This window comes from Protopterus annectens, chromosome 2.part1 (assembly GCF_019279795.1).
Source record: "Protopterus annectens isolate FY-2018-M chromosome 2.part1, PAN1.0, whole genome shotgun sequence".
In the NCBI taxonomy this organism is placed as follows: Eukaryota; Metazoa; Chordata; order Ceratodontiformes; family Protopteridae; genus Protopterus; species Protopterus annectens.
In genome coordinates, this window is record NC_056729.1 from 100,311,265 (window position 1) to 100,327,096 (window position 15,832).

The window sequence follows — 15,832 nt, forward strand, 5'->3', positions numbered from 1 at the left end:
GTATTTCTTGTGGGAAGCAAATACCCCATAAGGATTTTCATTCTTACTGTATTCCTTGCCTAGGCCCTGACCACGACATTGCTTGTTGTCGGTTTTGTGCTAGATTTAACCAGCGCACTATAAAGCGCCAGTACGATTTTGCTTTTCACTATTTTGGCAGAAGATTTAATTACACAATGCCGACGGATAGTCAACAGACTACCGTAGTTCACAAGAAACGCAAAGAAAAGGACAGGCATCCGAGGTGTAAAACCGATGACTAGGCTTCTTCTAAGCCATTTGCAGGTTTGCCGGCTCTCAGTGAAGTGCTTTCACAGCCCCTGACACCCGCTACTTTGGAACCGCAGGCCGCTATAGACTCGCACGTGGAGTCGCCTAGGCCACTGGAAACTCAAGGTATTGGACCTTCGGAAACTATTCCCTCAGATGGGTCCGGAGCCGCTGAGCAGGCATCAGCTTCTGAGGGTGTTTTCAGACCTACTCAATTGTACATTAAAGCGACTCCAGCTCCAAAGGCAAGACTAAAGCATCTTTACAGACAAAGAAACAAGTACAACAGCCTCATGGCCAGGCCTCCATGCCCAAAAAACAGATGCTCAAAATGGCCGAAGACTTAATTACTTTGATCAGGGGTTCCCATCCCCCTCTGATAAGAGGCCTAGGCAAGAGACAGAATATGAATCTTCAGATCAGGTTTCCATTTCTTCAGATTCCTCTTCTGATCAGGAATACTCTCTTCCTGCGTATGAGGATTCTGATGCTGAGAAATCTATCCCTTCAGCCTCTCCTCCTGAGGGTTACTCTTTTGGGGAAACCTTTCATACCATGAGGGAACATTTCCACTGGGAGAACCAAGATTATTCTGAATCTAAGAAAAGGCTCAGGGATTTCCTTTTACTCCCACAACACAGGCCCCTAGCTATTCCACCTGTGTTAGACATTGTAGATGATGTATTTTCAGAGTCCAGTCTGACTCCTTATCTCCAGCTCCTGTTAAGCTGGACAGGTATTACAGGGTACCTGACTCCCACAAATTCCTTTTCAAAAACCCTGCTGCTGACCCAGAAACTATTTCTCAGGGTCCCAAAGGGGTCAAGGCATCCACTGCAAAGAACCCCACCCCCTCCGACAGGGATTCCAAGGCATTAGACAGATGGGGAAAAAAGATTTACACCTCTGCTACCTTGGCTATAAGGGCTTTAAATTGTCAGTTTCATACGCTCAGATATCAGCAATATATTATGTCACTGCTTAAACAGAAAATGTTGATAAATTGTGAGGGTGCAGAAAACAAAGCAATGCAGGATTTATTGCATGCAGCTGAGCAAGTTGGAAAGCATACTTTGCAATGTGGTTTTGATTCTTTGGAGTCCTCCTGCAGGGCCGTTGTCACAGGTTCTGTCATTAGGAGGCATGCTTGGTTAAAGGAACAAAATTTACCAGATCATTTTAAAGCAAAATTACTGGATGCTCCATTACAACATGATACATTGTTTGATGTTAAAGCAGAAAAGGTGTTAAAGAAAATGGAGGACAAAGCTAAATCTATGCAAACAGTCAAGGATTTCTTACAGGTACAACCTCCAAGATTTATCAGGCACTGGCCTACAAAGAATTGGTCCTTTCCAGTGTCAGGCCACAAAGGGGCAGATACAGACGCCCAAGAGGCAGATCCCAGCCCCAAGGTTCATACATGTCTAAACAATGGGGTGCTTCTACCTCCAAAAGTGGAGAAGACAAATCACAGCCTTACAGGAAACAGTCCCAATGACTTCCCCCTGCCTGCGCCAAGCACTTATCTTCTGGCAGCACCTTTAGGGGGAAAACTAGCACTTTTTTTCTCAAAATTGGCACATAATAACCCTGGACAAATGGGTCTTAGATATAGTGTCACGGGGCTACAAGTTTCACTTTCATACCCTGCCAAGGGCAAACGGTTGTCCAGACCTACCAAAAAAAACAATGGGCAGAGGCACAAAAACAAGTCTCATCCCAAGTACCAGAACAAGAGCAGGGACAAGGATTTTATTTGACTGTACTTGGTACCCAGAAAGGACAAAGCCTGGAGACCAATACTGGACCTATCTACGCTAAACACATATCTGGATATACCAAAATTCAAAATGTTGACCTTACAGCAGCTTCTGCCCATGCTGGGCAAGAAGGCTTGGCTTGTGACTTTAGACCTAAAAGAGGCATACCTGCATGTCCCAATCAGACAAACATGCAGAAGATACCTCAGATTCAAAGCTGGCTCAATGCACTACCAATTCTCTGCACTGCCCTTTGGTTTATCTACTGCGCCCAGGGTCTTCACAAAGTGCCTGGCACCAGTAATTGCATTCTGCAGACAAAGAGGAATACAAATATATCCTTACTTGGACGACTGCCTCATACAAGCAGAGAACAAGGACATTCTACTACAGCATCTGGCGTTTGTAAAAAGATTACTACCATGCCTAGGGTACACAGTCAACGAACAGAAATCAAAACTAGTACCTTCTCAAGAGATAATATTCCTGGGTGCAAGCTTAAATACAACTGCCCAGATGGGTTATCTCACGCCAGACAAACAAAGGCAACTGACTACCTGTTTCAAATTGTTGGCAACAAAGACCCAGTTATCTGCAAGAAAAATTCTGCAGGCTTTGGGCTTCATGGCATCCTGCATTCTACTAATTCCATATGCAAGACTGCATATGAGGAAACTTCAATGGTACCTAAAAAGTATTTGGACTCAGCATTGCCACAGCTTGGAAGCAATAATTACTCTCATTCCCTGCCTGCAACAGGAGTTTCAATGGTGGGCGAAGGCCTGTCACCAGAACAAGGGACAGCCATTCACCTTACCCCCCCAGCCAGGCAGACATTGACAACGGATGCATCAGATTATGCCTGGGGGCACACATGGCAGGAAGATGTATTCAAGGCACATGGTCCGCTAACCAAAGACATCTACATATCAATCAAAAAGAGATGCTAGCTGTTCAGAATGCCCTGACAGCCCTCAAAGACCTACTTCATCCGGGACAACTACTGATGAAGATAGACAATACCACGGTCATGTGGTATATAAACAAGCAGGGAGGCACTCATTCTTACCCCCTCTGCAGACCAACCATGTTTTTGTGGGACACAGCATGGACTTACCAAGTACATCTGCAGGCACAATTCCTGCCAGGAAAGATAAATACTCTGGCAGACGATCTAAGCAGAAACCTCATGGATCCCCACGAGTGGAAATTGGATCCACAAGTCTTCAACATGATAAGGAAATGGGGATGCCCGGACATAGACCTATTTGCCTCTCCACAGAACTGCCAACTAAAGAGATTCTGCACAATGACTTATCACAGACAAGCATGGAAAGTGGATGCCCTATCTTTCAGCTGGAAAAACTTAACGGTGTATGCCTTTCCTCCACTGCCTCTCCTCCCCAAGGTACTCCTAAAAGTCAGAAAAGAAAAGCCAAAAATGATACTGATTGCCCCAGACTGGCCCCGCCAGTACTGGTATCCAATCCTAAGGAACTTGTCTCAATGCCCAGCCTGGACCTTGCCTCAAATACCTCACCTACTGTCCTAACAAAACAATTAGATCCTGCACAGCCAACTCAAGACCTTAAATCTGGCAGCATGGTGGATAATGTAGTCATACAAAACACACCTCTCACTAAAGCGGTTATGGATGTCATTTTGGAGGCCAGAAGGCCTAGTACTAGAAAATCTTATGCTGGAAAATGGAAGAGATTCTGTGTCTGGAACCAGGCACAAGGAATAGACACAGCAGTACCAAATATTCCTCAGATTTTGCAATACCTAACTGAGATGCTGGACAAAGGCCTATCTTTTTCATCAATTAAAATTCATGCCTCTGCCATTTCGGCTCATTACAATACAGAGCCACCAGTCTTTTTACATCCTTTGTTAAGGCAATACCTCAGAGGAGCCAAAAACTTACGGCCTCCAAGGAGATTACCAATACCTGCATGGGACCTCAATTATGTTTTGGAAAAACTCACTCTGCCTCCTTTTGAGCCAGCCGCTACAGCTGATATAAAGTTTTTATCTTGGAAAACAGCTCTGCTCCTAGCAATAACCTTTGCAAGACGAGTGTCAGAGCTACAGGCACTCATGGCTGTGGAACCTTTTATAATTTTTTATCTGGACAGGGTTTCTCTGAGGACAAACCCGCCATTTATGCCTAAGGTAGTGTCCAGTGTGGCCCTTAACCAAACTATTCATCTGCCTACTTTTTATCCAAATCCACAGAATAAGGGGGAGAGAATTCTGCATTCTTTGGACATACACAGACAGCTACGCTTCTACTTGAACAGAACCAAAGCTTTCAGAAAGACTGAGCAACTACTAGTGGCATATGGTGCAGGATCACAAGGAAAGGCTATCTCAAAGCAGACCATTTCAAAGTGGATAGGCCACTGCATTCATTTCTGCTATTCACAACATGGCAAGCCAGTGCCTAAGGACATTAGGCCACATTCTACCAGAGCAGCAGCCACTTCAGCAGCCTTCCTCAGGGGAGTACCAACCAAAAACATTTTAGAGGCTGCTACCTGGAGTTCAGTGCACACCTTTACAAAGCACTATCATTTACCACACTACTCTAAATCCAGGGCAGGCTTTGCCAATGCAGTTCTGCAGGGCCTCATAGCCACTTCTAATGCTATTTAGCTCCAGCCTCCCAACCATAGTTTTGGGATTCAACCCAAGTGTAATGACTGCAACAGTGAAACACGAAGAACATTAGTACAATTGTGTACACTTACCATAAATGTAGATGTTTGAGTGTGCTCACTGTTGCAGTCCAGGTTACCCACCCACCATCCCCCTTTTCATTTTTGCTGGAACTTGTCTGCACTTCTCTAATCTATACAACCTATGTGGTGTATTTTCTTGTAGATGAAGGTATTATATATTTTGGTGCATGCATGTTTGATTGGCATATTTTTAGCCTTCCTTTTTGGGGGCACCTGACATCTGGGGCAAGAAACACTGAAGAAAATGGTGCTGGCTGCATCTTTTATACCCCTGGCGCACTGAAGTCAGGGAAGAGGCGACAGCAACCGACGCCGGACCAAGACTTTGGAATTCAGGCCGACTGAGGGTAGCCTGCCAGCAGGATAACCCAAGTGTAATGACTGCAACAGTGAATACACTTGAACATCTACATTTATGGTAAGTGTAAACAACTGTACTTTTTTCTTGCCCCACCAATTTGGACCCAGACAGTCCTGATATCCTCTTGTTTTTCCTAACATATGCATTCCGGTTCCCCGTTATCACCAATTCATGTTGCCCTGTTTTATCTAGTAGGTCCTGCAACTTTTGCCTGAATGCTTCCTTTTCCTAACTGTCACAACCCTCTTGTGGGCATAGGCTGAAATTATGAATACTGACCTATCCTTACACTTGAGTCTGATTGCCATGAGTCTGTCACTAATTCTGAAGCCTGTCCCTCACCACAATTCCCACACTATTTGTGGTCTGTCTTCCTCGTGTGTAGTAGACTCCGGAACCCAAGCCAAGTGGCTTTGCTGCACTGCTAATACATTTTTTGGCTCCTGGATACAGAGGATATCCATCCTCCTCCATACCGTCATGTCATCCACTTTCAAGCTGCATCCTGTCGGTGAACTACATTGAGTCTATCAATTTTTAGCTCATGTTTGGCAGTTTTGCTCAGCAGAGCTATCCCAGGTAACCCAGGCTGAGCAACTGGATACCAGACAATCCAGTAGCTTATTGTCCCAGGGCTGCTTGACTTTATGGCAAGCACACACTGTCCAGTAGGGGCACATAGATTCCTCTCATTGTTTGCATGGGGTCTCTGGCATAGGTCAGAGTAGGCAGAGTCCTCAGCCCATCTCATCATATATAAATACCCATGCCCATTTTTGTCAACATTGGCTGTAGGTGATTTGGTCAGATTGCCTAATTTTTACACCATTGTGTGGCTAGCCCTGACATAGCGTACAGTCTGTGATCTCTGGTCTAGAGGATACTGCAGTTAATACCCAAAGGGATTGGTCTTTGCAACTCTTCCCCCATTAGGCACCATCTAAAGTATGTACTGCTTCCCAAACCTCCTTTCGCGGGTGAGTTTGAGGTGGAAACACATGGCATGATTTGGGGAGGTGGGAGTAACCCTATAAAGAGACTGGGAGAACATGCAGACACCATACAGGCATTGACCAAAGGTCATGATTGAATCTTGTACCTTTTGGCATGGAAAGTGAAAACCTTAACCATTATGCCAACTGGGAAACCAAGCACAAAAAAATGTTACCTAGGTATCTGGGGAAAAGTCTCCCGGTTACTGTTCATACAGTCAAAGGTCACCCACAGGTGGGGACCCCAGTATCTCCAATCCAACCTGGCCATATACAGGGGCAAACTGAAATTCCAACACTGGATTGTCAAGAGTCCAGTTATTTAGTGCAGTCCCTTCAACTAAATCATTTAATTTATAAAAACAAAATAAATACAGTTTCAAATCTTCTTCATTGAAAAAAGACTGACTTCAGATCATTCCTTTTATATATCTGATGTAAGAACTGGATCTGAAGGAGTATAATAGGAAGAAAGAGCTTATCCCAATCAAACCTTCAAAAGGTTGCAATGCATATCGGAGCCCACTCAAGTCACTGCAGTCACCACAGCCTTTAGAGGGGGTCAGCATGCAGATTATTCTAGACACAGCAACCTGGACTATTGCTCACACGTTTGGTAGGTACTACTGTCTATCTAGGGGGAAGCTTCTAGGGCCAGGGCAGGATTTTTCTGCATTGTTATGGAAGGGCTTATTTCCTGATGATGTTTCTCCAACTACCCTATTTCTTAATGCTTTGGAAGTTTTCCTCAAAGTGAGGACTACAGTGATGAATACAATGATGAACATAGTGCAGTTCTGTTAGGAACTTAACCGTAGGTGTATACATTTAGAGTCTATTCACTACTCTCCCACCACACCTTCTTTCCTCTCACTACTCCTATATTACTTACATCTGTGAGAGTGGTGGCCCCCTAGTCCTGTTATCTTCGCATTCCCTCTTACCTGTCTGTCCAGCCCTCCTCCCTCTTTTCCATGAAATAAGGAAATTGTAGGTCACAGAGATTTGTATGGATCAGTGAAGGCTGTTATCTGATCTGCTTAGGCTTTGGGCTGTTCTGTTCTACTTTACTTGAGCCAGTGCAAGAAAGATCTGAAGATGCATCTGCTAACCTACCTGTTATACCACTGATGACTTTGCATAATGGAAGTTATAAGTTGAGTTCTGGGTTTTGGGACAGCCAGTCGAGCGATCTGCAGACAAATACCAAAAGTGAAGACTGCAGCGGTGAATCTTCTTAAAGCAACTATACTTTGAATACACTCCCCTCCCCCAATTAAGAGGAAGACTTTCCTTTTCAAAAGACAGCTGTTTCAGATGACCATAGATCAGTGGGAGAAGAAGCTTGAAAGTTTTGGGAACTCCTTTAATGGTGTCTCTTATCCCCTCTAGGCTAGTTGTCCCTGACAGAACTAGTTCTAAGATGCATATTTGCATCAGCATAGCATGCGTGAAGTTCTTGTCAGGGAATGAAGTTATCACTTCTTCTCCAGAATATTCTGTTCTAGGAAAAGATGTTTCTTGGAGACTGATTTTGGATTTTTCCAAAATCAGGGAAGTTACTGGTGGCCATAAAATTATAAATGCTGTCTGTGTGGTCTTTGCTTTCTACTGTGAAATGTTGTAGTCAAAGAAGACATGAAGGTAGCTTACCTTGATCTTCTGATTCACAAAAAGACAATGTTCCTTCAGTTTCTGACAAATCAGAAAATTTTCAGTTCACCTCCTTCCTCTTTGGGTTGCACACTGCTCCTAGGAGCATTTGCAAAAATGCTTAGCTCCATTCTTATCTCAAGACTACAAGGTATTTACATTTGTCTGTATTTGATGACTTCCTGAACTAGGCCATATATTAGTTGCAGATGAAACAATGCAGTAAAGTGCACTATTCAGTGCTTCACTAGATTGGGGAATCTTTTAACCTACAGAACTTCAGTCTGTTCCCCACTCACAAGACAAATGTTTTTGGAGGGCTGTACTGGACACAATGGATTGCAAAGCATCTCGGCTAGAGAAAACGGGAAGCAATAATCAGACTTTTCCCCAGACTGTGACATGTCTTTCTGTGGCTGCAAAGACCATTTTGAAAGTAATTGGCTACATGTCTTTCTTGATAATTCTGGCCCCTTTTCAAGATTGTTCATGAGGAATTTCTAGAGTGATGCATGCATAATCTCTGCTGCCAGCACCTGCATTAATTTTGGAGTATATTCTTTTTTATTCTACAATTTTGCAAGATATTTAATTAGTTGATGGCTCGGGTAAAGCCTTCACAGAGATGTCCTTTGTAAAACTAAAAGTACACCAGACTTTGAGACACACATCTGAATAAGCCTGAGGAGAGCATAAAGAAACTAAGTCCAGAGCGCTCAGATCAAGAAAGACTAGCCAGTAACTGGACTGATGGTCAGCCTAGTGGAAAAAAAATACAGAGGACGTATTTTCTTTTGACAAAGCAAACTTTTTTTTTTTTCCTGATCTGTATCTAGCAACTCCAGCAAATAAGGGGATGTTTTTTTGAGAGAGAATTAGGTCTTACTGTTTTTATTTTCTTTGAAATCGAGCTACAAAAGCATCACTTTCAGGTTATGCAGCTGCTGACATCTGAAAGGTGACTAAAGAACGAGACAGCCGTCCATATGACGGATTTAATGTTCCCCTCAACCTGTAGACACCATTTGCTGGAATGAGACACATTACCTAGAAGGCTGTCATTTACCCAAGGAATAGAAACTGTTAGTGATGATTCCCTACTGAAGTTTCATAGAAGGGTGATTAATTTTCCATATGAAACGGCATCACCAGATTGAAAATGTTTCCATAGTGCTGCTGTTTTGTAGCTGTTTTATGACCACACTCTCTTTAGCGGGGAAGCTGGCTGATAAGAATGTGCTTTTCTAGAAGACGGCTGTATATGATAGAGCTGTTATAAACCCAATTTCAGTGTGGAGTTTTTATGCAAGTGCTTTCGGCTAAAATTGTAAATAACTAATCATGAGAAATGTGTCACAAAGTGATATTTCCACTTACTTTCCTAAACCAGGCACTAACTGCATTGTTTATGAAAGTAGCACAGGCAGTGTATTATGAGTGTGGGATGGGACATCTTGCAAATGTTACCTGTACAGTCATCATTTGACTACTCTAATATAAAGTTCTTTGCAGTATGTGGTTTCATTTCATTTTCAAATATATTTGGCTGTTTTAGTTAATAGTTTGATGATTGACTAAAACTATAGGAAAAATGTGCCAGTTTTCAAAAGTGAACTAGCTGAGTGCTAGATGAAAAAGGATGCATAAAAAGCAACCCACTGAAGCAACATTGCACAATGCAGCAGTCTGTTCTGGGTACCTGATGAAAGTCACAAGCTATTAAGTAGTCCTTGGAACAGTGAAAGTTTGTGTGATTGGGGGAATATATGCTAATTGCTAAACTGGTATGTGTTACTGTTCATCTTTCTCCCAGATATAGCAGTCTGAGAATCATTGTGTCAAGCCCCCTCCCCCCCAACTTCTGGAGTAGATTGCAGCTCCCTCACCCCCTCCCCATAAAAAGCACTTGACAGGTGAAACAAACTTTTGGAATTTATTTTTTGGCAATATTTCTAATTTTCAAAGTGTTTGGTTTTCCCTTTTGCAAAGCAGCTGTCAGTTCTAGTAATCAGTTTTAGGCTGGGAGCAGTACAGTTTGGCATAATACCAAGGAGCAGTATGATTTTTTATGGAATTATAAGGACTAGAAAAGAGAATTGAGAATATGGCAAACCAAGGTTTTCCAGTGTGAAGCAGGTATGGAACTGAAAAGTTATAAAGGTAAAGTAGTAGAGAGATGCAGTCTTGATGAACATTCTGAGAAGTTTTGTTTTAAGTTCATTGCTTGAATTCTTCGGCTGGGTACAGAAGCAGCAAGTTGGAAAATTGATGCAGTATTTTCTTTTTCTCTCAACAGGTGATCTTTATGGTGCAATTGGCTCCCCTGTTAGACTTGCACGGACAGTTGTAGTAGGGCGGAGAAAGGAGTTAGTACAGCGTATATTGTTTATACTTACCTACTTTATTCGGTGTTCTAACCTGCAGGAGAACTTGCTGACATGGGGAGTAAGAACAGATGAAGGAGAGCAGGTTCTGGCTGGCAGTGATATCACCACGGCGCTGGAGAAAGGAGAGGTGGAAGAATCTGAATATGTAGTTGTTACAGTGCGGAATGAGCCAGCTCTTGTACCGCCCATACTTCATCAGCCCAGGAGTGATACCAGGCTGTGCAGTGTTCCAGAGTCTGCCTCTCCTAAAGATAATCCAGCGGGTGTTAAAGTGAGAACTACACATGAAACCAGTATTAAAGAAAATTGTGAGTTATGTATACCAACCTCATTATGTTTAGATAACCCTCAGTCTGATCCCATGGAAGTGGTTTCTGGTGATATCAAATTGTGTAGAGAGCAAAACTCACCACAGCAGTTTGTTAAACGAGAAATTGTGATGAATGTTTCAAAAGCAGGACCGTTTAACATAGATGGATTTCCAAGGTCTGAGAACCGTTTTTCTGAGACAGAACTTTGCGGGGAGTCTGTCACAAGAATGTCCCAGCATTTAGCAGTAAAATCAGGATCTCTAGATAGAGCTTCGCCAGCGCTTCCATGTCCAAAAAGATCTTCACATAGAAGCCCTTTTGTTCAGAGGGTCAAATTCCAAATTGGGAGTTCGCTGTCACCAGACTCTGACTTTGAAAGTCGCAGGAGAGACATTGATGCAAAAATGCATGAATTCCAGTCACAACATGGTTCCAGAATCAGCAGTTGTCAAAAAACTAGCATGAGTGCTTCTTTGATCAAAAGGGGTAACTTCACACAGGACCAGTATGAGGCCTCAGGGGTCTGCTCTACATCTCAGAGAAAAAAAACTATTTGCTACTCAAGAATCCCGTCCTGTGAAGCAGGTGCTAGTATATTTGATGAGTATTTCATTGATAGCACTGGTGATGAAACATTATTGCAGAGTGGATTGTCTAGTAATCCATGCGAGCAGTTTAAAGCCTTAAATGAAACTGAAAATTACCAAATCAAACCATTACCTAAAGCAGATAGAACTTTGCACTCGAAACATCAGGATAAAAATTCATCATTGAGGACTGCTGATTTCTGTAAAGAGAAGGACATTATGGGATCCATCAAACATGCTCCCCATAGTGGCACTGAGAAAAAAGTTGCCTTTCCCAGTAAAAAAATCATTCCTAGGAATGTGAGCTCAGACAGTGCACTTGGAGATAGTGATGATGAAAACGGGACGCAAGAACCCACTCCGCATGACACAAGTCAACAAGAAGCCAATAGTGAACAGATTCCCCTACCACTGCCAAGGTAAGACTGGTAGAAAATTAAAATATTGTGCAGTTGATATGTATTCTGCTTAACTTTGTAAAAAAAAAATGTTTTGCTTGCTTTTGGGCTACTCAGAAATGTTTTGCCCAACATTTTGCTGCTTCATAGTAAGCTGCACTTTTTTGCATATAAAATATTTATAAAACCTACCCTCAACTCTTTGTAAATTATGTCCATTTTCCAAACTATCCTTGTAAAAAAAAAAAAAAAAAAGACACATTTGTTTTTTATGGTTTTCCCTTACATTGTGACATTTGTATATTTAGTATACCTTTTCCATGCATTTTGTGTATGCACAGTACGTAGTTTCATTAACTAAGTTTGTGTTGCATTTCTAATTATTGTACTTTCCTAATGTAATTGATTTGTGTTTATCATTTGGCTCAGATGATGGCAGAAAAGGTTCAAGTACCAGAGTAGGTTAACAAACTACATAAATCGGTCATTCAGCTGTAACCATTGAATGGAATCCTTTTCACACTAGCTCATGTCTAGGCTTAGTAAGCCAGCACTTTGTCAAATGCAAATTTCAGTGATCCTTTACATTTTTTCCTTACTTTGTTTTGTGTACAGGGTCAAAATATCAATCAATTAGTAAGCAACCTAAATCTTTTCTTGGTAGCTCATCTACGGTCAGATTTCAAAAGACTTGCTGTTTTTTTTTTTTTTAATTTCTCCAAGTCTTTTGGGTTTCTAATACCATGATTGGAATGGACCCCATTCCTAAGTCAAAGTATGATTAAAGTTCATGAAGTTAGTATTGTTTCAGTCTTTGATGTCAGTCAGTAGTAATCTTCGCAGCACCTTCAATGTGCCCAGTAATGACTCCTCCTGCAGTTCGTATGGAGTTGCATGTATTGGTAATATATCTAAATATGAGTAAATTCTTTTCTATAAGACCTGTTGCTCCTACTACTGTTGGAACTGTCTGGGTATCTTTCTTCCACATTGCTCTCATTTCTGTCTGCAGATCCTGATATTTTATGACTTTGTCTCTCTCTGTATGCAAGACACTGTGTAGTCACTGTGTGTAGCAATTTCAGTGATCAATGCTACTTTTGTCTTCTTTACTTGGACCACTATATCCAGTTTTCTAGCATCTGTCTTTTGAACTGATGGTAATGAGTGATACCATGTGATATAAACTTAATTTCTGTGATGCTTTGTGGTTCATGTTTCCAGTGTTTATCAGCCACTTTGATACCATAATGTCTGCACAATCCCCAATGCAACAGTCTCGCCACATTATTATGCCTTTGTATGCAGTCCTTTTGCCATTAGTGTGTCGCAACCAGCAACAAGGTGTGCGACTGCTTCCAATTCAGTTTTACATAACCTGCATTTGTCTGTTTCTCCCACGTGTTCACGGTCTTGGGCTGCCATTATTTACCTTTCATTTCTTGGTTTGAATTCACCTCTCCTTAGTCATTCCTGCATTTGTTCCTGATCAACATGAGGCTCTTCCAGAAGTTTTCTATACTTGCAACTATGTTTGTCTTTTCCACATTTCTTGCCTTCTCATCTGGTCCTTCACCTTACATTCTTTCTTTTGTTTTTTGGCACATTCAGTTTCTGCCTGTTTTTTTTATCTAGTGCTGGTTTGAGTTCCATTCCTGCTTGACGTCGATATGCTTCTGCTAAATTAAACAGAGAAGTCATCTTAGATTTATTCTCCTCATGTTTCAAAACTTTCACTACATTTGGATCTTGTGAAGTCAGATGTGTTGGAGTCCCACAATTGCAGATCTATACATGTAATAAATTTCAAGGAGGCCCATCCCTCCTTCAGAACGGGGAATATATAATCTTGGTATACACTGATTGTTATAAATCATTTGGTGAGCATGAAGAATCCTTATTGTTTTAATATCTAATCTATCCAGCACTTTTTGGGGCCAGTCGGTCTCTCCAAAATTGTACATTAGAACAGGAAGAGCAAATTGATTTATAGCTTGGATCTTGTTCCTATATGTCAGTGCTATTCTCAGGATTAATTTAAGTCTTCTAAAGTATTCCTTACTGAGTTTCATTCGCATTTGTTCATGTTTTATCGCTGATCCTTCGTCAGTTCCCAAGTATTTATACACGCCCTCTTGCTCAAGTTCTTTTATATCACATTCTTGTCCCAAACTGATGTTTTCCTGTGCTGCAGTTTTCCTGCTTTAAAAGTTGCCTTTGCACATTTATCAAGACCAAATGATATTCTAATATCTGAAAAAGTTTTGACAACCGGTAGCTGTGCTTTGTTCATCTGATGAGCTATACAGATGTTCTTCGTGTTTCACTGTTGCAGTTATCACATTTGGGTTATCTGCCTGCAGGTAGCCCTCAGTCGGCCTGAATACCAGAGTCTTGGGATTTCTGCATCGATGCTGTCGCTTCTTCCATGACATCAGGTCGTCAGGGGTATAAAACATGCAGCCGACACCATTACATCAGTCTTTCTTGCCGTGCGGTGCCCGAAGCAGAAGCAGTTCACAAGTGCCGGTCAGCCGCCTCCTTAAATTTTCGTTTTTCGAATTTCAGACCTTAAGTCTTCTAAAAGATAAGTACCTCCTTGGGGATCCTTTTTTCTTGCTCTAATCGATGTCAAAAAAAATTAATAATTGTCTTGCCTGTGAAAAGCAAATACCTCACAGAGATTTTCATTCTTACTGCGTCACCTGTCTAGGCCCAGACCACGACATCCCTCGCTGTTGGTTTTGTGCCTTGTTCAACGCCCAAACTATTAAGGCTATTTTTGTCATTAAATTCTTTCACTCTCGATCTCTGTATTCTGAAATGGCTTCGATAAGCCATCTGACTACCGATCTTCTGAAAAAACATAAGGATAAAGACAATGACAGACCGCATAGGTCCAAAACTGTTGACAGTGCTACCGCTAAGCTAGTCGCCAGTCCGCCGGTACTCAGGCGCTTTCGCAGCCCCTAATACCCGCTGCTACAGATATGCAGGCCTCTACTGAGACCCATTCGCAGTCGAGTATGCCGCGAGATGCTTCTTCAACTATGGAACCTGTGGATGTCTCTACCTTGGATGGTTCCGGGGCTGCTGTGCAGGCACCGGCTTCTGAGGGTGTCTTCAGGCCTTCCGATTTTCATATTAATCAGACGACTTTGTTGCAAACCAAAAATACCGAATTTCTTAGGCCTAGAGATCGCACTACACCTAGGAAACTGATGACCAAAGTGCATTCTAAGGCCCACATGCCACAAAAACAAATAATTAGAATGACCGAAGACCTCATTACCTTAATTAGGTGAAGTCAGTCTTCCCCCTCAAAAAAAACAAAAACTGATTTTCCTTCTGATTCTTTAGATCAGGAGTCTGATAACTCTGATCCTTCTGATTACCAGGACATACCCTTATCTACCTATGAGGATTCTGATGCAGAGAATTCCATTCTTTCATCTTCCCCTCCAGAAGATTTTTCTTTTGGTGGAACCCTGCATATCCTTAGAGAGCATTTCTGCTGGGAGAGCCAGGATTACTCTGTCCAAAAAGAGACACAGGGAATTTTTAAACTTGCCTCAGCACAGGCCTCTAGCTATCCCTCCTGTTCTGGAAATTGTAGGTGTCTTTTTGGAATCCAGCCTTACCCATGATACCTGCCTCCAGCTCCCAGGAAACCTGACCGGTACTACTACCTGACTCCCGCAAATTCCTCTTTAAGAATCCCACTGCGGATCCAGAGACCATTACCCAGGGACCCAAAAGCATTAAGGCTATAACTGCCAAAAATCCTACACCTTAGGACAGGGATTCTAGGGCTTTAGGCAGATGGGGTAAGAAGATGTACACCTCTGCTACTCTTGCCATTAGGGCTTTAAATTGCCAGTTTCATATGTTAAAGTATCAGCAGCATATTATGGAGCTAATTAAACAGAAAATTATGTTGATTCCTGATTGTGCAGAACACAAAGATTTACAAGAGTTAATGCATTCTGCTAACCAAGTTGGTAAACATACTTTGCAATATGGATTTGATGCCTTAGAAGTATCTTGCAGGGCTGCTGTCACTGGGTCTGTTCTTAGAAGGCATGCTTGGCTTAAGGAACAAAACTTCCCAGAACATGTCAAAGCAAAATTACTAGATGCACCATTAAACCAAGAGCGTCTATTTGGCAATAAAGCAGAAGTCCTCAAAAGGATGGAGGAGAAAGCTAAATCTATGCAAACTGTTAAAGATTTCTTACAAGTACAACCACCTAGATTCAGTAAGCATTGGCCTTCTAAAAACTGGTCTTTTCCAGTCCCTTCCAGGCCTTCACAGTCCAAACCCAGGGGCGGTAGACCACCAAGACTGCAGTCCCAGGTTATGCAT

At 42.1% G+C, this 15,832-nt stretch overlaps 1 protein-coding gene across 3 annotated transcripts in view; it reads left to right on the forward strand.

Moving 5' to 3' along the window:
* FNIP2 (folliculin interacting protein 2) overlaps positions 1-15,832 on the forward strand; it is a 1,139,819-nt gene that overhangs the window by 803,209 nt on the left and 320,778 nt on the right. For all 3 annotated transcript variants that reach the window (XM_044062054.1, XM_044062052.1, XM_044062053.1), the window contains one exon: positions 10,080-11,487. In XM_044062054.1, the coding sequence (XP_043917989.1) occupies positions 10,080-11,487 (1,408 nt within the window). The remainder of the gene's footprint in view (positions 1-10,079; positions 11,488-15,832) is intronic.